The 21,764-nt window shown below is 36.3% G+C and overlaps 1 protein-coding gene across 8 annotated transcripts in view; it reads right to left on the bottom strand.

Moving 5' to 3' along the window:
• PIK3CB (phosphatidylinositol-4,5-bisphosphate 3-kinase catalytic subunit beta) overlaps positions 1–21,764 on the bottom strand; it is a 189,108-nt gene that overhangs the window by 74,659 nt on the left and 92,685 nt on the right. For all 8 annotated transcript variants that reach the window (XM_078432300.2, XM_078432302.2, XM_078432307.2 and 5 more), the window contains 5 exons: positions 18,223–18,402; positions 14,982–15,152; positions 13,515–13,592; positions 2,492–2,743; positions 594–690 (listed from right to left, as the gene is read on the bottom strand). In XM_078432300.2, the coding sequence (XP_078288426.1) occupies positions 594–690; positions 2,492–2,743; positions 13,515–13,592; positions 14,982–15,152; positions 18,223–18,402 (778 nt within the window). The remainder of the gene's footprint in view (positions 1–593; positions 691–2,491; positions 2,744–13,514; positions 13,593–14,981; positions 15,153–18,222; positions 18,403–21,764) is intronic.

Here is a 21,764-nt window from a genome sequence, read left to right as displayed (position 1 = left end):
ACATTCAAAAAAAAGCAATATGGAATAATGGAAAGAGTCAAGCAATCTTTTGTATAAACCCTGGTTTTGAGCCAATTATGTACGACTGACCAACTTATCATCTCTGAGGTTCACTTTTCTCATCTGTAAAATGGAGATAAAACTATCTACCTTATTGGGGTGCTCTGCATAATATTTAAGAAATACAGACAAATTATAGCTCAAATTTCGGGTTAAAGCCAACTAAACACTTATTGTATTTTTACTATTCCTCCCATATTAGTGGATGTGCCTTCTATTAGTGCAGTAAATTTAGTACAACTAGGCGCAACAAAGGTTGTTATAAGACATTGTTTTTTAGGACAATTTCTCCAAAGCCTGCAAAAATAAAATGTTTAAAACAACAACATATTCATTAAGATAACAAATATATTCAGATATAAATCACTTTTTAAACATATTAAAACCATCTGTGGGAATCTGTTTTAGAAAGAATAATAAAGATATGAAATGAAGGTTTCTTTACTAAACTAAAAGAATAGTGAGTCATAAAGAAACAGTAACTAGTCCACATGCCAAAAGTTACTATTTAAGGATTAGGATATAAATCTTACCAGGAAATGAAGACCAGCTGTGCAATATTATGTCTCCAGATCTCAACTGTCCTTTAAAGTCAAAAACCATTGTATTTACCCATGCTACAGGATAATGCTGTTGAAAAAGATACCATTGCATAAATACGCTGAAAATGAACTTTGGCATGTAAATGTGTACATGCCCTTTGTTTCAAAAATTTAGTTCTAGAAATTGCTAGAGTTCCCGATGATTTCTAAAAAATCATCCAAAATAAAACAAGATATACATGGAAAAATGTTCAAGATCTTTACAGTGGTTCAAGAAAACTCTGAAAGCCAATTAATGTCTCATGATAAAATAACATATCCAAAAAACAGTATTTAATGTATAAACATTGCAAGTGATAAGGAATTTTTAATGATTCAAGAAAATATGCGTGATATAATGTCAGGCTGTATGTTTTAAGAGCTTTAAGCCTAAGTAAATCTTACGTAGGAGAAGGCAATGTATTCTGGTATTGTAGAATTTATTAATATTTCTAAAAAGGAAGTGCCAAGCTGACAGACTTACACAGGTATCTAGACCAATTAACTTGGTCACAATTTATCAAAAATACTCATAAATAGTCAAAAGCTTTTAGTAAAATTCTGTATCAGTGGAAGAAAAAACACTGAGGAAATAACTCTTCTGTGACTTTTACATCCTAAAATTTATTTTTTTTAACTATATGGTAATAGCCACAAGAAAAGCCTTGCATTCTCACAGTAAAAAATAAAGGATACAAATACACATACATAAATATAGTAACCAGTTTTTTAAAACAAGTATACAATTCATGCCTCCATGCCTTCTAAACTTATAAGAAAATGAAAAAGACCTGACTAAAAACAGGAAACGGAAGATGAGAATATCAGAACAGGTACACCATCCCTTTTCCACAACCTCAAAATCTAACAAACTCCAAAAACTAAAGGTTTGTCCATAACTCATTTGACAGTGCAGGGCACCTAGGTGGCTCAGTCGGTTGAGCATCCATCTGACTTCGGCTCAGGGCATGATCTCGAGGTTCATGAGTTCCAGCCCCACATCAAGCTTGCTGATGTCAGTGTGTAGCCTGCTTTGGATCCTCTGTCCCCTCTCGCTGCCCCTCCCCACTCACGCGCGCACGCAAGCGCTCTCTTTCTCTCAAAAATAAACCTTAAAAAAAAAAAATTTCACTTGACAGTAAAACATGGTCAGAAATGGCATGAACTTAACTGATACTCTTCATTTGTCTCATTCAGTATGAATAGTCACAGATTTCACTGTTGGATACTGATGTGTTTGATTACAGATTTGTGCTCCAGATCCCACAGGGTGTGTTGAGTGAAGTGTGTTGTGTAATCTTTCTAAAATTCAAAAAATTCTGAGTGTTCAAGTATATGTGGCACCTAGAATTTTAGTTAAGGGACTGTGGACATATAATTTTTTAGATCTTTTCATTCATTTTTATCTGTATCTTTTTAAGTTTATTTATTTTGAAAAGGGGGGGGGGGATGAGTGAGGAAGGGGCAGAGAGAGGGGGACAGAGAATCTAAAGCAAGTTCTGTGCTGTGAGCACAGAGCCCGACGTGGGGCTCAAACTCACAAACTGTGAGATCATGACCTGAGCCGAAGTCGGACGCTTAAGTGACTGAGCCACCCAGGCACCCCACACCTCTCTCTTCTTAAAAGTATAATATTTATAATAGAACACTTACAGTAGGACATTTGCTAAAACAAATCTGCCAGAAGAGAAAATAAATAAACAGAATATAAAAATGGATATTTATTGTCTTTTTAAAATCACTTCTTATGGACCAAAGTTATATGATAAAATTTCACTTATATTACTCAATTATTTCAAAGAGTCTTAAAATCATTTCATTATAAAAATTTTTCAGTAGTGCATAATTACCACTTTCCCAGATTTCCGGATGGTCTGATATTTAGAGGGATTAATAGTTTTAGTCGATTTTTTCGTTTTCACTTTATCCAAAACTGCATAAATAGCAAAACATAATCGAGCCATTCGTGGCAGGTCACAAATATTTATATCAAATTCCAGTGGTTCATTCCAAATGTGATCATTTTTCCCTGATACCTCTGAGCTTACGATGGTTTTACACAGGAGTTCGGTACCATGAAAAAGGCCAGCCCTGACATGAACCTATAATGAAGGAGACAAAAACAAACACAGATTTATGAACACTGTACTAATGAACACCTCTATTTTGAAGAAAAATCGTATATTGGGAGAAGGAGCATACCAACTCTAGGAAAAACCTTTTGTCCACAGAACCATCAGGCTATAATTAATCAGTAGATACTTCACTAAACTGTTATTTTAACCTATTTTTCACTTAATCCAAGAGGTCTCAATGTATGTATAAACAGATCTACAGAAACCAAGACCATAAATATAAAAACTATTACTATCATATGCTCACTTCCACTGACTTCATTTATTCGGGATCTTGTCTTACTCTTCTGCAAAACTGGAAAGGAAGTGATGGATGGAATGTCTCCCAAGTCTCTTCCTACATTTAAAAAATTTTTATTTCAGAGGGAGAGAGAGAGTGGAGGTGAGGGGCAAAGGGGGGGGGGGAGGGAAGGAGGGAGGGAGGGGGGGGGAGAGAGAGAGAGAGAGAGAAAGAGAGAGAGAGAGAGAGAGAGAGAGAGAGAATCTTAAGCAGGATTCAATCTTAAGCAGGCTCAGCATGGAGCCTGACATGGTGCTTGCTCCCACAACCCTGCAATCATGACCTGAGTGGAAATCAAGAGTCAGAGGTTTAACCAACTGAACCATCAGGCGCCCTTATTTTCTTACTTTGAAACCATCATCATCAAGCCTACACTGTGTACAAGCCTATACTGTATAAACTTAAATAAAAAATAAAATAACAAAATACAATATATACTCACTAAAAGCATATTCACATTTTGACAGTACAAAGAAATGAATACAAATAAAACTAGTTGTACTATGACAGTAAGAACATTGGTGAGTTATCCTTCTCTTAAGTTATTTTCAATTATATTTTATGTTATTGTTAAAATACTTTAAAATTGGGGCGCCTGGGTGGCTCAGTTGGGTAAGGGTCCAACTCTTGACTTGGGCTCAGATCATGATCTCTGTTATGAGATCAAGCCCTGTGTCAGGCACCGTGCCCAGCATGGAGCCTGCTTGAGATTTTCTCTCTCTCCTTCTGCCCTCCTCTGCTGGAACTCTCTTTCTCTCAAAAACAAAGAAACAAACAAACAAATAACACAAAATAAAATACTTCAAAAATATTATTCTAGAAAGCACCAAACAAAATAGCTGGATGATCTAAATTTAAGATCCTAAATACAAGCATAACACCAAATGCTCACAATCAATCTAAAACTCATAAAATTTAATGCAAATATGAATGAAAATGGAAATCATTTTTTGTATCACTTTTTAAAAAACCATTCAAGGTTATCTGTTTTTAAACAGTGTCAAAAGAATAAACAAATAAAAAATAAACAGACATGGGGTGCCTGGGTGGCTCAGTGGATTGAGTGTCCGACTTTAGCTCAGGTCATGATCTCTCAGTCCGTGAGTTCGAGCCCCGCGTCGGGCTCTGTGCTGACAGCTCGGAGCCTAAAGCCTGCTTCGGATTCTGTCTCTCTCTCTCTCTCTCTCTCTCTCTCTGCCCCTCCCCTGCTCATGTGCTCTCTCTCAAAACTAAACAAACATTAAACAAATTTTTTTACATAAATAAAATAAACAGACTCTGTCAAGACTGAGTAGTCACAGCCTTAAGCAACTTTTAAGTCTATGTCTACAGTACTTTAAATGATATTCCCCTGTGTTCCCTGAAATAAGGCAAAAAGTCTGGAGATTCTTTTTTTACTCTGTAAATTATACGATAATAATTACGAAGAAAGATTTATACAACAGCACTTTTAGGAAATCTTTGTATTTACATTTATGCTATGCTCAAAGTATCTAAACTATGAGACACTTACAATACTAGTATTTTTAAAGGCTAAGACAAAATAAGAATAATAATTACTTTATTCTGTAAAGAAAACTGCAATTGCCTATAAGAACCATAATTATTTTCTCCTAAGCAACTAAGAAATGGCCCTATCATGAAATGCTCAAAAGATGGAATTTAGTGTTAGTAAAATTGTATGGAAGATAGGAAGAGCACAAAACTTAAGATTTTGAAGTTTTCTTTTCCTCCCTGAGATACCTCAGGAAAACGGAGCATCAATTAATGAACACACAATGAATGGTAATTTTAGTTTACCAGGAGGTTAGGAAAGGTTCCATCACTATGCACTAGTCATTATCTTTTTCTTTTTTTTTAATCAGGAAAGTGCAAATCATGTTTATTTATTTTTGAGAAAAAGAGAGACACAGTGTGAGTGGGAGGGGGCAGAGAGGGAGGGAGACACAGAATCCAAAGCAGGCTCCAGGCTCTGAACTGTCAGCACAGAGCCTGATGAGGGGCTCAAACTCACAAACCATGAGATCATGACCTGAACTGAAGTCAGATGCTTAACCAACTGAGCCACCCAGATGTCCCTCTTTTTTTTTTTTTTTTAAATGTTTATTTATTTTGAGGGAGAGCATACTCACCTGCATGCAAGGGACGGGCCGAGAGAGAAGAGAGAATCCCAACCAAGCAAGGTAGAGCCTGCTTGGGATTCTCCCTCTCTCTCTCTCTTGTTCTCTCTCTCTCTCTCTGCCCCTCCCTCACACTCACCGTCTCTCTCTTTCTCTCTCTCTCAAAAATAAATAACACACACACACACACACACACACACACACACACACACACACAGAAATGTGTACTGACGCCTGTCAAAACAGGAGTCTGGAATTGAAGAAGTACCTAGGCTACAGGCAAAGGCTTAAGAATAATAAGCAAAGGAGGTACAGTTTTTCAATTTTCTTACAAAGAGCATATCAGTAATTGTTTTCCAAGATGTGAAAAATCCAAATGAGAGGGAAAAAAAACTAAGAGGTGTTGAGGCAGGGCCCACATGCCTAAAGCAATCAATCCATCTGACCTCCGAGTTTCCTGACCTCAAAATCTCCACAGTACTTCCTCTCCTTCCCCTCTGCCCCACAAACCCAATCACATGCAGAATTTGACTTTCCCACACCGTAGCAACTCCAAATCACTAATTGCTACATCTCACTTTCTACCACTTCTCCTTCTAACTCACTCTGACACTCCCACAGGAAAATCCCCTTGCCCATTTTTAGCCTCATTTCAATGACCGACACCTCCCATTCTTTCCCCATCAGATTTGTCCGCCTTTGCCTTCCCCAAAACTCTCTGCCAATGCCGGTCTCTCCCTCTGTCACACACAACTGAGGTCCATACCCTGAATAAACCTAATCACTTGTCTCCTCTCCATACTACATGTTTTTGGGCCAACCAGCACCATGACTAACCAGTCTCAAATGTAAAATTATTGTTTCATCACTGCAAGAACATTTCTTACCATTACTTTAACTGCTGAAAACCTGCATAGCCATTTACTCTTCTATAAGATGAGCCTTCCTCACAATCAATAAAAATATTAAAAATTTTAAAGCCCTTATTTAAGCTCCCTTTTTTATCAGGTTTCTGCTACCTAAAGATGACATGCTGTGATGGATACCTCCTGTTGGTCAACCTATTCTATTGAGAAGTTATAGAACATTAGAACAATGAAATACTAGTCCATTATTATTTATAAGATAAGGAAAGCAAGTAATGAGGAAGATCAAATTATGTAGCTAATAAAAAAAGGAATCCAATACTCACCAAATATAGATAGATCACTGTTAATAAATTATGAAGTCACGTGGGTGGGGAAGATTGAAGATGGCAAATATGCTGGGATGAAGTAAAGGGGTTAAAGAGTATTTTTCTTCCAGAAAAATGCAGGTTATTTCATTTGCACCTGATCCTCCACAAATCTCCATGTAAAGACGTAGGTGGGGGTAGGGTGGGGGTTTTCATCTATTCACACATGAACCCTGCTTATGAACGTCATGTCCCTAAGACTACTTTAATTCCACTATAGGCTCACCTGATGATCAAAGTATTTATGCTTGGATTTCATATCTATATCTGACCTTACATAGGCACAACAAAGTATTTGCTGCCTAAACCTTACCCAAAACCCAATCTGGGGAAAAAATATGCATTCAGAATTTCCTGAAAGACACACAGTACATTTATTTCTCTGGGAAGTTCAAATTATTACCATTCAATTAAACATAAACCATCACATGGTTGAGTATAAAACTGAGAGTGAATTACTTTTGTCTCTTACAGAATAACTTTTCCTCAATTGTACTTAATATTATATTTTAAATCTACCCAGTGAAAGATTCTATAGAAGAAAGATATGTGAAACGTTATTTTACCTACTGTAAAGATGCTGGCATGAGTGTTGATGCCCACTTTACTTCCCACTGTGTTTCCTTCATAAGGAGCCACAAATATCTCTCAATTTACAATAGTATCAGGATGAGCTACAAACACATGAATGACTAGTTTATCTTAAGAGAATCTGAATATTACAACTGATCATGTTTTCTTTGCTTTGACCATGAGGTATACTACAAGAAAGCAAAATATGTAATCCAACATCAAGCAGTTACAGAGGATCTTACTATAATACATACTTACCGTGAATCTTGCTCCTGACTTTTGACTATTAAATATTCTCAATTATTTTTTAAAAAGTCAAAATTTTGTATAGGGTTTGTGTGCGTGCGTGTGTGTGTGTGTGCGCGTGCTGAGAGAAAGAGAAATGGAGACAGATCAAGTACATGTACACTTAGCTCTTACATTTGTGAAGATTCAATAAATCATAAGTAAAACAAAACATACAAAAAACACATTCTGGGGGCGCCTGGGTGGCTCAGTTGGTTAAGCGTCTGACTTCGGCTCAGGTCATGATCTCGCGGTCCGTGAGTTCGAGCCCCACGTTGGGCTCTGTGCTGACCGCTCAGAGCCTGGAGCCTGCTTTGGATTTTGTGTCTCCCTCTCTCTCTGCCTCTCCCCTGTTCATGCTCTGTCTCTCTCTGTCTCAAAAATAAATAAACGTTAAAAAAAATTTAAAAACAAAAACAAAAAAACAAAAAACACATTCTGTATCTTTTGTATGATAGGATGTAAGGTAGGAATTTCAGGATAAAAGTGACATTCAGTTCTTACTTTCGGTGACCCTGAACAGTTATAAGTCTTATGAATTCTATTACCTTTTACATATGAAATAGTTTATTCAAAAAATAACAAGTAGACTATAAAGAAATAAATGTTTCTCAACGTTTTTGTGATAAAAACCAGCTACTTACAATAAATTGCTGAACTGGAAAAATGTTAGCATCTCTTGGTTTTGACAATTTTTGAGAATAAAAACATATAGGAGTCCACTACATAATTACTCAATAAATGTTAGCTAGTATTGAAAGAACCAAAACAAAAACTGCTAGTTATAATTCCATCAACCAACTTCTAACAGAATTGAGATATAAGGAATGAAGTAAAACTATGGATCAGCTGGATACAAAGGTAAAAAAACGCAAGTATAATGAACTTGAAAAGTTCTGTACTAACTATAAACAAGAATAGCAAAGGGTATGATCTAGAAAAAAATAATAATAAAGACTCTAACCAAGACATGGTAATAATAAAAAAAGAGACCCAGCATATTCTGAAAAAGTGTTGAAATATTACTCATTATCTAATTATAATTAGTCAAAGTGTGATTTAAGACCAAGTCATTAAGATTATATCTACTTGAGAAATCTAGTAATTCACTAAAATGATTCAAGTTGATACCTGGTTAAAAACGAACAAGAGGGACGCCTGTGTGGCTCAGGTCACGATCTCACGGTTCATGGGTTCGAGCCCTGTATCGGGCTCTGTGTTGACAGCTCAGAGTCTCCTTCTCTCTGTGCCCCTACCCTGTTCATGCTCTGTCTCTCCCTGTCTCTCAAAAATGAATAAATGTTAAAAAAGAAAAAATTTAAAAACAACAAACAAGAGTACTAAAAATGACCTACACTTAAAATTAAACAAAACAAAAAAACCCCACGTGTTTTCGGAACTTAGAATCTCCCATGATAGCAGACATGAAAAACTATACTCTGAACTTGTATCAAATGGAATTTTATCAAAATTGTCCCATTTCCTGATCCTTGGTCTGAATCATCTTCAAGGTTTGAAAAGTAAAGAATTTTGGAGCACCATCATGCTTAATACAGTCATGTTTTATTGTCCAACTTCAGTAAACTTCCAAGGAAACCCTTTTTGCACAAGCCCCAAAACATGCGGAGAGCAAGAGAAGGTAGGCTTTAGCATGCAGAGAACTTCCCCACTCTGCTACAGCAAGGAGGATAGACTACATTCCTGAACTCAACAATTAAACATGTTTCTGTGTTGGGCAAGACATGAAACTTTTCCCAACACTGCACCTAATTTCCTTCTTGTTCAGTAATAATGGCCAAAATCTACTACTTTCTGCCTGTACATACTAGCCACAAAAAAATGTCAGTGATATGAATAGTCTGAAATTCCCATAGTTTCATGGAGTGCATCACTTTGTAAAGCAGATCTGTTCTGGCTTTTGGAAGGAATGTTATGCTACCTTTAACTAAGAAAATGAAGATGTTAGAGATCGTTACATTAAAATGTATTAATTCATAGCACAAGTATTTATTTAGTGTTCCTGGCACTGAAATGAAAAGAGAAAAACGTTAAGGTAGTTTCTTTCTTCAGGTTATATATATTTTATGGTTTTTAAAAAAAATTTTTTTTTAATGTTTATTCATTTTTGAGAGCATGAGTGGGGGAAGGGCAGAGAAAGAGGGAGACACAGAATTAGAAGCAGGCTCCAGGCTCTGAGCTGTCAGCACAGAGCCCGACACGGAGCTCAAACTCACAAACCGTGAGATCATGACCTGAGTTTAAGTTGGATGCTTAACCAGCTGAGCCACCCACGTGCCCCTATTTAAAATTTTTTTTTTAATGTTTACTTATTTTTGAGAGGTAGAGACAGAGTGAGAATAGGGTAAGGGCAGAGAGAGAGGGAAACACAGAATTCACAGCAGGCTCCAGGCTCTGAGCTGTCAGCACAGAGCCCGATGCAGGGCCTGAATCCACGAACTGTGAGATCATGACCTGAGCCGAAGTAGGACGCATAACCAACTGAGCCACCCAGGTGCCTCTGATCATATATTTTAATAGTCTAAATATAAGAGTGCTGAGAACCACATAACTAGTCCGGGCAGTGTTAGGATATTGGACTAATAAGTGTGATATCAGATGTACCTAAACTTAAAATTCTGTGTTTATCCAATTTCTGGTTCATTTGAGTTTCTTGAATCTGTTATGTCTTTTACCAACTTTGGAAAGCTCCCAGTGAGAATTTCTTTAAAAAGTTTTTCTGAACTATATTCTTTTTCTTTCTGAAATTCAGATTACCTTCTGATGTTCAACCTTCTGATACTGTTTGACTTTCTGATATTGCTGCACAGTATATAAGGCTATAAAGAGTTTTTTCTCCCTCAATCATTTTTCTCTATTTTGTTCAAAATGAAAATTATTTTTATTAATCTTCAAATCACTGACTTTCCCTTCTGATTACATTTCTACCACTGAGTCCATTCAATGACTTTATAAATTATAAGTTACTGTATTTTTCAGTTCTAAATTTTCCAAACGGTACCTATTTTATCTTCTATTTCTTGGCTGAGACTTTCCACTTTTCCATTCCATTCAATTGTGTTTGCCCTTACTTGCAGCATTTTTATAAGTGACTTAACATCTATGTCATCTCAGCACTGACACCTGTTGATTATCATCATGCACACAACTTGATATCATCCTAGTTCTTCATATGCCAATTAATTTTAAATTGCATCCCAGACCATTCTGACCACTATGTTATGGGACTCCAGGTTTTGTTTATATCTTACAGAAAATGTTAATATATTTTAGCAGACAATGATTAGGTTCAGACTCCATGGTGCAACAAGCCCCTTGAAGCTATGGTTCTAATACCAATTCAGTCAAATTATTTACAGAGCTATTGGATCTGTCCTATGTGTGCAGCATACAGTGACCAGACTGAGACCTGGGTGGTAGTTTATGCTACAGTTCATTTCTCAAAGTGTGTTGGCAGTTAAGACTCAGATCCACATATGTACAGTTTAGGAATAAACCTGTAAGCATAAACAGCTTAAAGGGGTTGCTCTCCTAAGCTCCTCCCACTCTCCAATCATCCAAGTACTTTTTGGTTGCCTGGGGCTCCCCTTTTTTTAATCACCCAGCCAGAAAGCTGAGGCCTTATTCACCCACACTTCCTAGAACTATGCCAAATAGCACAAGAGAAAAGGAGAAAGGAAAACAAAAAAGCCAGTGAGGATCTGCCCCATTCTCCTGATACTACAACTCTTCTAAACATAGAGGAAGGTTCAACTCTCTGCATTTTAGCCTGTCCCCACTGCTGTTGCTGCTGCCACTACCACTGCCACCACTGCTACTAATGCCACAGAACTTGTTAGAAACTGGGGCAAATGAGAACAGAGAAAACAACAAGAAACAAATAATAGAGGGGAAAAGTGGGGAGATCCTCACTCTCTCTCAGAGTTAGAAGACCTCTTTCCCGCTAGAGCTATAACCAGAGGGCTTCTTGAGCTCTGTGTGCACTAGTGTCATCTTCTAGATTTGGGACAGCACTGAATATGAATATGCATACCTGAAAAGTGAAACACCACAAGGCTAGGAAAAGACTGATCAGAAAGCTTTATGCTACAGAATTCTAAGCACACTTAAAAGGTCAAAAGACAGACTTCACTCACATGAGGACTTTAAGAGACAAAACAGATGAACATAAGGGAAGGGAAACAAAAATAATATAAAAACAGGGAGGGGAACAAAACAGAAGAGACTCATAAATATGGAGAACAAACTGAGGGTTATGGGAGGGATTGTGGGAGGGGGGATGGGCTAATGGGTAAGGGGCATTAAGGAATCTACTCCTGAAATCATTGCTTCACTATAAGCTAGCTAATTTGGATGTAAATTTTAACAAATAAAAAATAAAATTTGAAAAAAAAAAGGTCAAAAGATATTCAAGTGCCAGCCAGGGAGAATAGTGAATCTTCACTGAACAAACTTCACTACAAACTGTAGAGAATCATGTGCCCCATAGGATCTCTGGGTCTGTGAATATAATGGATTCGCTCCTGTGATTAGGTTATACTATTTGACATAGCTAACTTTGAAGAAGGGAGATATTGGTGAGCCATCAAAAAATGACCAGGCTCTTCCCCGCAAGAGATTCAAAATGTGGGAAGAATGTGATGCTTGACAAATTCTCCATTTCTATAGAGTTAAAAATAGAGCCACAGAGCCAGGCTTGAAAGATGCCTCTATTAACTAAGAGCAATCCCCAGTCAATCCCCTGCCAAGACCCAGCAAGGCAATGAGGACCTCAGTTCTACAACTTCCAGGAACTGAATTTGACCAATAACTTGAATCACCCTGGAAGCAAATTCTTCTCCAGAGTCTTCAGAAGAAATACGACCTAACACCTGGATTTCAACCTTGTAAAACCATAAGCAGAAAACCCAGTCACACCACACCTAGACTTCTGACTGACAGATATACAAGCTAATAAATACGTATTCAAGCTGCTAGGTTTGTGGTAATTTGCTAAACAGCAATAGAAAACTAATTTAAGGGGCTATTATGAACGTAATAATTTAACAACTTAAATACTTCAGAAAACAAAAATTATCAAAACTGACACAAAAGAAATAAAAATATGACTATATATCCATTAAAGATATTAAATTCCTAATTAAAAACCTTCCCACAAAGAAAACTCTAGGGTCAGATGGCTTGGAGTAAATCTTACCAAACATTTAAAGAAGAAATAATACCAATTCTATATAAACTTATTCAGAAAATTAATAGGAGGAAGGCTTCTCAAGTCAGTTTGGGGAAAAAAGATCAATAACTGTTTTCATGACTGGCATTTAAATTTTTTTACCTGTTGCAACAATCATGTTCTACTTTTGCAACTGGACACAAATTAATAAGGAAAGTTTAAATAAAAGAAAAAACAATTACCACTAAAACAGAAAACAAAGGCCAACTGGTCATAAACACACTCATTAAAAATTAAAACCTAGCTGAGAATGTAAAAGCAAAAAAAAAGCCCTATTTTAATGACAGCTAACTAAAGGATCTTTAAAGTCCATTTATAAAAGCAAGTCACTGGTAATCTTTGGCAAGATGCTCCTGAATATGTCCTCATGCCAGCAAACATCTCAAACTAAGTGAATCTCTTTCTTGGATCACAAAACTATTCACTTAATGTCCTGCCAAGCAAAATAGGGGAAAATGCATGCTTTACACTTTAAGACAAAATGCCTTGTTAAGTCTTTACTTAATTGTATGGGGTTATGCAATAAATCTCCATGTGTTAACAACTTGTGGTCCACAATGTAGTCATCTATTTTCTTCCAGGAAATGGTATTACATTTTCTCTGTGTTCAGCAAGTTTAAAAGAAAAAAAAGGGGGGCTGAAAAAGGAGGCTGGGTGCAGCTCTAACAAGGCTGACAAAGGAGAGTTAAGCTTACATAGGAACCTGGGACCTATAGTTTTGTCGTAAACTGTACCTGAATTCCTGATCTAAAGCAAGTTCTTTTACATAATACATCAGGGGAAAATGTCACTTTATCCAGTACATCTCCAACTATTCAAAGAATACTTTAAGACAAAAATTCTTAATTGTCTTACATTAAGTCGCCATATTTTATCCTGTGCAATTGACCGATATACCTAAAATTTAATCTCCAATGTGAGATTCCTTATGTGTATCAGTAAATTATTCAAATAATGCAGCAGATTAAAAAAACACTCAAATCTTAACAAGTACTCACTTTTACACTTTCTTCTGTGTTAAGTTTATTTCCCTTAACCAAGACAATTTGGAAAGGATTGTTATTTTCCCAAACATGCTGCAAAAGAATGAAATAGAGTATTTTAATTAAGGAAATAAATATTCTATGCTAGCAATGAAATCATCTTACCTGTTCTCATGTCCATTGACAAAATAACAAAAATAGACCTCTGAACTAACAACTGAAAGTCACATGTACTAAAATAAGCACCACAACCGTTAGCACTTTGTTCTTAGGCAAAACACTGGCAGCATTTCAATACTGTTAAGAAAGTGACTATATTAAGCACCATAAACAAATAATATTAAAGCTTTGGATGAATTAAGAATTGACCATTTAGGGGTGCCTGTCCAACTTCGGCTCACAGTTCGTGGGTCTTAGCCCCACATCGGGCTCTGTTGTCAGGAGAGAGCCCACTTTGGATCCTCTGTATCCCTCTCTCTCTGCCCCTCCCCCACTCTCAGTCTCTCTCCCTCTCTCAAAAATCAACATTAAAAACAATTTAAGAATTGATCATTTGGGGCACCCGGATGGCTCAGTCAGCTGCGTGACCGACTCTGGCTCCGGTCATGATCTCGCCATTTGTGAGTTCATGCCCCGCGTCGGGCTCTGTGGTGACAGCTCAGAGCCTGGAGCCTGCTTCAGATTCTGTGTCTCCCTCTCCTCTTCACGCTCTCTCTCTCTCAAAAATAAATAAACGTTAAACAAAAATTTTTTTTTAAATTGACCATTTAAATATACAGTTAATATCTTAATCCTTAACAAGAGAGATTAAATATACAATCTGTTAAAACTGAATAACTATTGAAAAATGTTAACTGTTCCAATTGATAAACAGAAATTTAAGATTTGCTTTATATAAATATATTACATTCTGGAAAAGATGGTATTTTTGATATATTTAAATTCTAAAAGTATTCAGTAAGAAGGTGGCAAGTTATACCAAAAACACTCTCATAGCTAAGCTGATAGAAATGAACTATACCAGTAAACCAACTATTTCTGCACATCTAACTTTTCTACTAGAAAGTCTCAAATTGCTCCCTGAAGTCTATGTTTAGCTGTAATCTCAAGAAATTTTTAATTTGGTGACATTTTTCTGTGGCACCAAAAGAACACCAAAACCAGAAATAACATATTTATATTTATATGCAGCTTGCGCTGAGGAAAAAGGATAGTAGTTAGAAAGATAATTACAAAGAAAGAAAGAAAGAAAGAGAAAGAAAGAAAGAAAAAGAAAAAGAAGAAAGAAAGAAAGAAAGAAAGAAAGAAAGAAAGAAAGAAAGAGAAAATTACCAATAAATGGTAATTGATCTTTGTCAAATCTGCATTGGTTTTCACAGAAGGAAAAATCAATAGAGAAAATATGTGTGAGGCTGAAGCACATAACCTAAAACAAAATCACATGCTTTTGGGGGTTACCAAAAGTTCACACATGAAACTTACAGAAATAATTCGCATTTTCTTTGGTGGTAAAGGAAGAGGAAGGTTTGATGAATTTCTATTTATGGCAGCTTCTATGGCAATCATTTCCTGTTCATACATCTTCTTGATCTTGCAACATTCCACAAGCATAAAATGAGGCAAGGTCCTATTCATTACACAGTTCCGGATATACTACAGTGGCAAGGAAAGAATAAGGTAAGGATTTTCAAGCAAATACTTAAATCAAGGGGTACCTGGGTGGCTCAGTCGGTTAACAGTCCAAATCTTGATCTCTGCTCAGGACTTGATTTCAGGGTTGTGAGTTCAAGCCCTGCCACACCCACCCATCACCCAGTGTGGAGCCTACTTAACAAAAACAAACAAAAACATAAATTGATAGAAGAATAAAATTAAGATGAACACCACTATATCAAATGTACTGTAAAAACATATCTTAACTCAACATCAAGAATATGAGAAATTAAAATCACAACATAAAATAGCTACCATTAATTGAACACCTAAGAACATAAGATTATTTATTGCTAATTTTCCTAACAACCCTATAAAAGATATTTTCCTCTTTTTAATACATGAAAGGAAAATCAGAAGAGCTGAGTTACATTCCTGGCATCTTTATACCTGGTATCTTTAAATCTATCTTTTTTGTTTGTTTGTTTGTTTGCTAAACCCCAAAGAAACATGTACCTCAGTGTAGATGTTTTGCCTTTTCTTTGTGCTTAATACAGGACATTTTGACCTATCGGCTCACCTTTCTAGGGGTGGGACTTGATCGGGAGAGACTGTGATATCACAGTGCAAGCTTTGACCAATCAGTCAGGACAAGTGAACATGTAGTACACATGTGGCCATTTCTTCACATCCTGAGGTAGTCAACTTAGACTTTCCGATGGATCCCTGAGGGAAGCCTGGTACCTTTACAGCACAGGGCTCCAGACAACCATTACTATCTTCCTTTTAAAAACATACTGGTCATCTGAGCTTGATGCTTTGTTTTATTTCAATGAGACCAGGATGACTCTCCAAAGGCATATAAGAAAAGGAGGGGCGCCTAGGTGGCTCAGTCAGTTAAGCGTCCGACTTCGGCTCAAGTCATGATCTCACGGTTCGTGGGTTCAAGTTCTGCACCAGGCTCTGTGCTGGCAGCTGGGAGCCTGGAGCCTGCTTTGGATTTCTGTGTTTCCCTTCTCTCTGCCCCTCCCCGGCTCACGCTTTGTCTCTCTCAAAAATAAACATTTAAAAATTTTTTTGTTTTAATAAAAGAAAAGAAAAAAAAAAGAAAGAAAAGGAGTGGTTATTCACATTACCAAGATTCCTAACAAGCTGAAGAGAAAGAAACCTAATGTATTCCTCAGAAGAATAAATTTCATATACAGACAAAGTGTGATTCAACATATTGTATTCAATTCAGAACCAAGAAATACAATTTTTTGAAATTAAAAAAATTCCAGAATTGTCTGTAATTGGCAGTTAGATGATATTGTGCTAAATATATTCAATAAAAAATTTTTCACTATGAAATATGTATCATTCCACTCCTTCACATTCCTTTGAGTACATTGTATATTTTCTCTTTCACTATGACCCTGTACAAAAATGTATACAAGCCTTTGTTTCTCTTTATAACAAATCCTAGTTTGAATAGAACAATATACCCTCCACTAATTAAAGTTTTAAAAAAAGTGTTAAAGAAGCAGAAGGCTACTTAAAGGATGGCAAAACATAAAGAAGTCAACACTCCTATGCTACCACCAAATACTTTTCATCTTCCTTCTTCGTCTCATGGGCTAGAGTTCAAGTGTTGACTGTTAGAATGCCATAGCTCTCAAAGCAGAGAAGTTATAACTGCTTCTAGACCTTCTACCTACTAAACCACAAGAATTGAGGGCCATGCTAAAAATCTGAAAAGAAAGGTGTAAAATCCTCTATTAGCCACTAATATATCACAGCTCCTTATTCTCAAACAGACATCACTTAATGTTTAGCATGTCTCTATCCCTCTTGCTTAAAACAAAACAATAAAAATCACAAATAAGAATAAACACATATCTTTATAAAATCCTGTTACTATTTACCCCTAACTTGGCATTTAGCATTATTCTTTATGTAATGACCATTTTTTAGTCTCCAAATTCAATTGCAACAAAAATATCTTCAAGTTCCTTGAAGTCAAAGCCATGATTCTATCCTTTAAAAGGACAGTGGTCGGGGAGGAGTACTGCACTGCTTTCATCTTATTTAAACTTCATTTTGTTCGACAAACAATCTGAGGCACTATAAGTCAATTCATGATGGCATGGAAATAGGAATGTCAAACACAGAGGAAGTCTTTTGAGGATGTCCAGACCTAACCCTTACAAAATTCCTACCATATGTGGAAGAAACAAATAAGGGAGGGGAGGGCAATTTTACATATTATACATATAGTAATTATATATATAAATATATATATAACCTATAAAAGAAACTGAAAATTTTTCTATTCACAATGAAAATTTATAAGTTTTTATACAATTTATGTAGTGACCATTTAATCAAAATATCTTGTTTTTTACTTCCCGCAGAATATTTTCTATCTAAATCATCATGTTGGGGTTTCTGGGTGGCTCAGTCAGCTAAAATTCCGACTTTAGCTCAAGTTATGATCTCACAGTTCATGAGTTCGAGCCCCACATCAGGCTCTCTGCTGACAGCTCAGAGCTGGGAGCCTGCTTCAGATTCTCTGTCTCCCACTCTCTCTACCCCTCCCCCACTCACACTTTGTCTCTCTCTCTCTCTCTCAAAAATAAACATTAAAAAAATGTTTTAAGCCTTTCTTTTAAAAAAATAACAAATCATTATGTTTACATGATAAAAAAGTAGGCAGCTATAGCAAATTTTATTAAGAATTCATAATGCTACAGGAAACTATGATATAACACTGAAACAACCAAAAAAGTAGAAAGCAAACATTTAGAAACAAACATTAAACATACAATCATTATACCAAAAATATTTATAACCTTAAGTAAAATGACAAAAACATGCCAAAATGTTAACAATGGTTATCTCAGAGGTAGGTAGGATTATGAATATCTATTATTTAATTCTGTATAATTTTCTATAGGTTCTAAATACTCTAAATGTGACAACACATTTTTATCAGAAATTTAAATTATTAAATGCGCGCGCACACACACACACACACACACACACACACACACACACACATCTCTGGTAAACTGACGGTGAATATACATACCTGGAACTGAATTAGTGGGTGATCACCAAACACATATTCTACTCGCCCACTGACTTGTAACACATAGTCATACGGGCTAACTTCATCTTCTTTCCCATGAATAGTCAAACGTTTTTGGATTGCCAGTTCATTTATTTTGATAGGATTCATATTAGGAGATATTTGAAAGCTAAACACATCCTAAAAAGGGGAGTAGAAAAAAGGAACAATTTTATACTTGTGCTGAAAAAAATCACTCTTCACATTTGTACTTACTACTACATTGGATATAGCCATACATAATATCCACATATGTGTATATATCTAATGTTACATAAGTATATCCTTCACATTTAACATTCCAGTACATCTTCCTATTTTCTCTTTTAATTTTTTTTTTTTAATTTTTTTAACGTTTATTTATTTTTCAGACAGAGAGAGACAGAGCATGAACGGGGGAGGGGCAGAGAGAGAGGGAGACACAGAATCTGAAACAGGCTCCAGGCTCTGAGCAGTCAGCACAGAGCACGACGCGGGGCTCGAACTCACGGACCGCGAGATCATGACCGAGCCGAAGTCGGTCGCTTAACCGACTGAGCCACCCAGGCGCCCCTCTTTTAAATTTTTTTAATGTTTGTTTATTTTTGAGAAAGAGACAGAGACAGAGAGAGACAGAGAGACAGTGCGAGCGGGAGAGAGGCAGAGACACACACAGAATCTGAAGCAGGCTCCGGGCTCTGAGCACTCAGCACAAAGCCCAACGCAGGGTTTGAACCCACGAACCACGAGACCATGACCTGAGCCAAAGTTGGCCTTAACCAACTGAGCCATCAAGGCACCCCTCATGTTTTCTATAAGGATTTTTTTAATGTTTATTTATTTGAGAGAGAGAGAGAGAGAGAGAGAGAGAGAGAGAATGAATATGAGCAGGGGAGGGGCAGAGGGGGAGACACAGAATCTGAAGCAGGCTCCAGACTCTGAGCAGTCAGCACAGAGCCCAAAGTAGGGGTCAAACTTCCAAACTTCAAGATCATGACCTGAGCCGAAGTCAGATGCTTAACCAACTGGGCCAACCAGGCGCCCCTCCTGTTTTCTAAATATAATGTGTCCAGGGGCACCTGGCTGGCTCAGTCAGCACAGCATGCGACTCTTGATTTTGGGGTTCTGAGTTCAAGCCTTACGTTGGATGCAGAGATTACTTAAAAATTAAAAAATAAAAAATAAAAAATAAATAAATAATTTTTAAAACGTGTCCCATCAAATTTGTTAAGAGTTGATGGTCTGCAAGTCGTCTTACACTACACAAAGTACCACAGATCCCACAGGTCACACTAATATTTAACTAAAGTTTATCATTAGAAAGTTTATCAAACGCATTTCCCAAATATCTTTCTTTAAAAATGACACCAAAAACCTGCAGTTGTTCAAATTTAGTTAAACTGAGAATTTTATGTTCTCACTGGTAACAAGAGATGTATACTTTACAATAATTAAACTTAAATGAACAGTTCTGTCCAATTTTATAACATATAAAAAGAAACAAAAGAAATTTTAATTAATGAAAAATGAAGATACAGTAGGGACTGGATATTATCAAAACTGCTCATCATAAATCCCAAAGGTACAGACAGTAAAGGTTATCTAATAACACCTGGAAATTCTCAAAAGCTAGCAAAATAATTTCACACCACATGATCACATACCAAAGGATATAAGAAAATTCACCATCTCCAAAGGCAGCTAACTGCTACTCTGGACAAATGTGATTGTTAGAGAATTCCCTGTACTGACCAGAGATGGATTCTACAATATTTCTAACAAGTTAAGTCATCTCCCTTTTCCACAAGGTACCTAAAATTCCAACTTTTTAAATATGAACTTACTGGGTATTCCAATCTATTTTCTCTAGTATTTTTACCCCTTTTCTCCTGAATTTTCTATATGAGTTGTTACTATAGGCATCAAAGCACATGAGCTAGGATCCACAGAGTCATATGAGGACTCATGATTCCACTTTCCTCCCTCACCTGACTTCCCACTAAGATACCAATGATCTTACATTCTAATGGGTTGCCAACTGTTCACCTCCCCATTTCCAGTAATACTCTTCTACTTCAGCAATGCTTCATGTTTATCCTAAAGAGAAATATAACTTCTTATTTAATCCCCTTGCACTATCTACCTTAAAACTAACCTTCATCTAGCTTAAAAGCAATCTATCTTTAAAAAAAGAGTCACATCGGGCTCTGTGCTGACAGCTCAGAGCCTGGAGCCTGCTTTGGATTCTGGGTCTCTCTCTCTCTCTCTCTGCCCCTCACCCACCCTCTTTCTCAAAAATAAAAAAAAAAAATTTTTTAACTTTAAAAAGAGAGTCACAAAGAGATATGATACTCTTTTTTAACATACTACAAATGGTCAGAACTGTCTACAGCAATGCTACCCAAAAAAACTCTTTAATAATAGATATATTCTATTCTGTGCTATCCAATAAAAGTCACTAGCCACAGTGGCTCTTGAGAACTTGATATATGGCTATGAAAAGAAATGAATTTTAATTTTACTTGATTAACTTAAATTTAAAATTAAATATACACATGTGGCTACTGATTACTGTATTATATAGCACACATCTGGATAATGCCTAAGCAGCTTAATACATCATAAAATTATTCTATGATTCCCATTTACCCTCTATTTCATACACTGAGAAACACAAAACTGGAGAACACTCTCATTATCAGATAGCAAGAAGCTACAGAAAAGACCAGAAATCAGAACTGGGCTTGAAAAACTGCAGATACTGGAAGTAATACTTAGAAAATAAAATAAATATGGTTGGTATGTTTCAAGAATTAAAGACGGTTTGAAAATGAATAAAGAGCAAATATATCTGAAGAAGAATCAAACAGAACTCCAAGAAACAAAACATAATTAAGTGAAATTTGAAACTCAATGAAAAAGAACATGACAAATTTTAAAAGAGTTTTTAAATGTGACAATATCAAGTATTAGCAAAGATGTGGAGACACTAAACTCTCAAAATATTACTGGTAGGAATATAAATATGGAAAATTATTTTGCAGTATCTATTAAAAACTGATTACACACATACACCTATGACTTACCAGTTCTGTTTCTAGGCATACATCCAATAGAAATACGTAAATCAACATTATTTCATATAACAGCAATAATGAAGTTGATATGCTGTGTGTGTGTGTGTGTGTGTGTGTGTGTGAGACATGACAATTGAGGAAACGTGAACACTGACTGGAACTTGAGGATAAAAACCAAGCAAAACAAAACTAACAAAACAAAAAGAATAACAAAGATAAGCCACACTTCGGGAAAATACACACCCAACACCTATGAATGACAAAAATTCACTACCCCCCCCAAATACCAAGAACTTGTACAAATCAGTAAGACACACACTACATAATTTAAAAATAGATTAAAACAAACAAACAAACAAACAAACAAACAAACAAACAGGGGTGCCTGGGTGGTTCAGTCAGTTAAGTGACCAACTCTTGATTTTGGCTCAGGTCATGATCTCATGA

The sequence above is a fragment of the Panthera onca genome, chromosome C2, assembly GCF_046562875.1.
Source record: "Panthera onca isolate mPanOnc1 chromosome C2, mPanOnc1 haplotype 2, whole genome shotgun sequence".
Lineage (NCBI taxonomy): Eukaryota > Metazoa > Chordata > Mammalia > Carnivora > Felidae > Panthera > Panthera onca.
The sequence above is the reverse complement of the archived record's forward strand: the minus strand, read 5'-3'. Positions and strand labels throughout refer to the sequence as shown.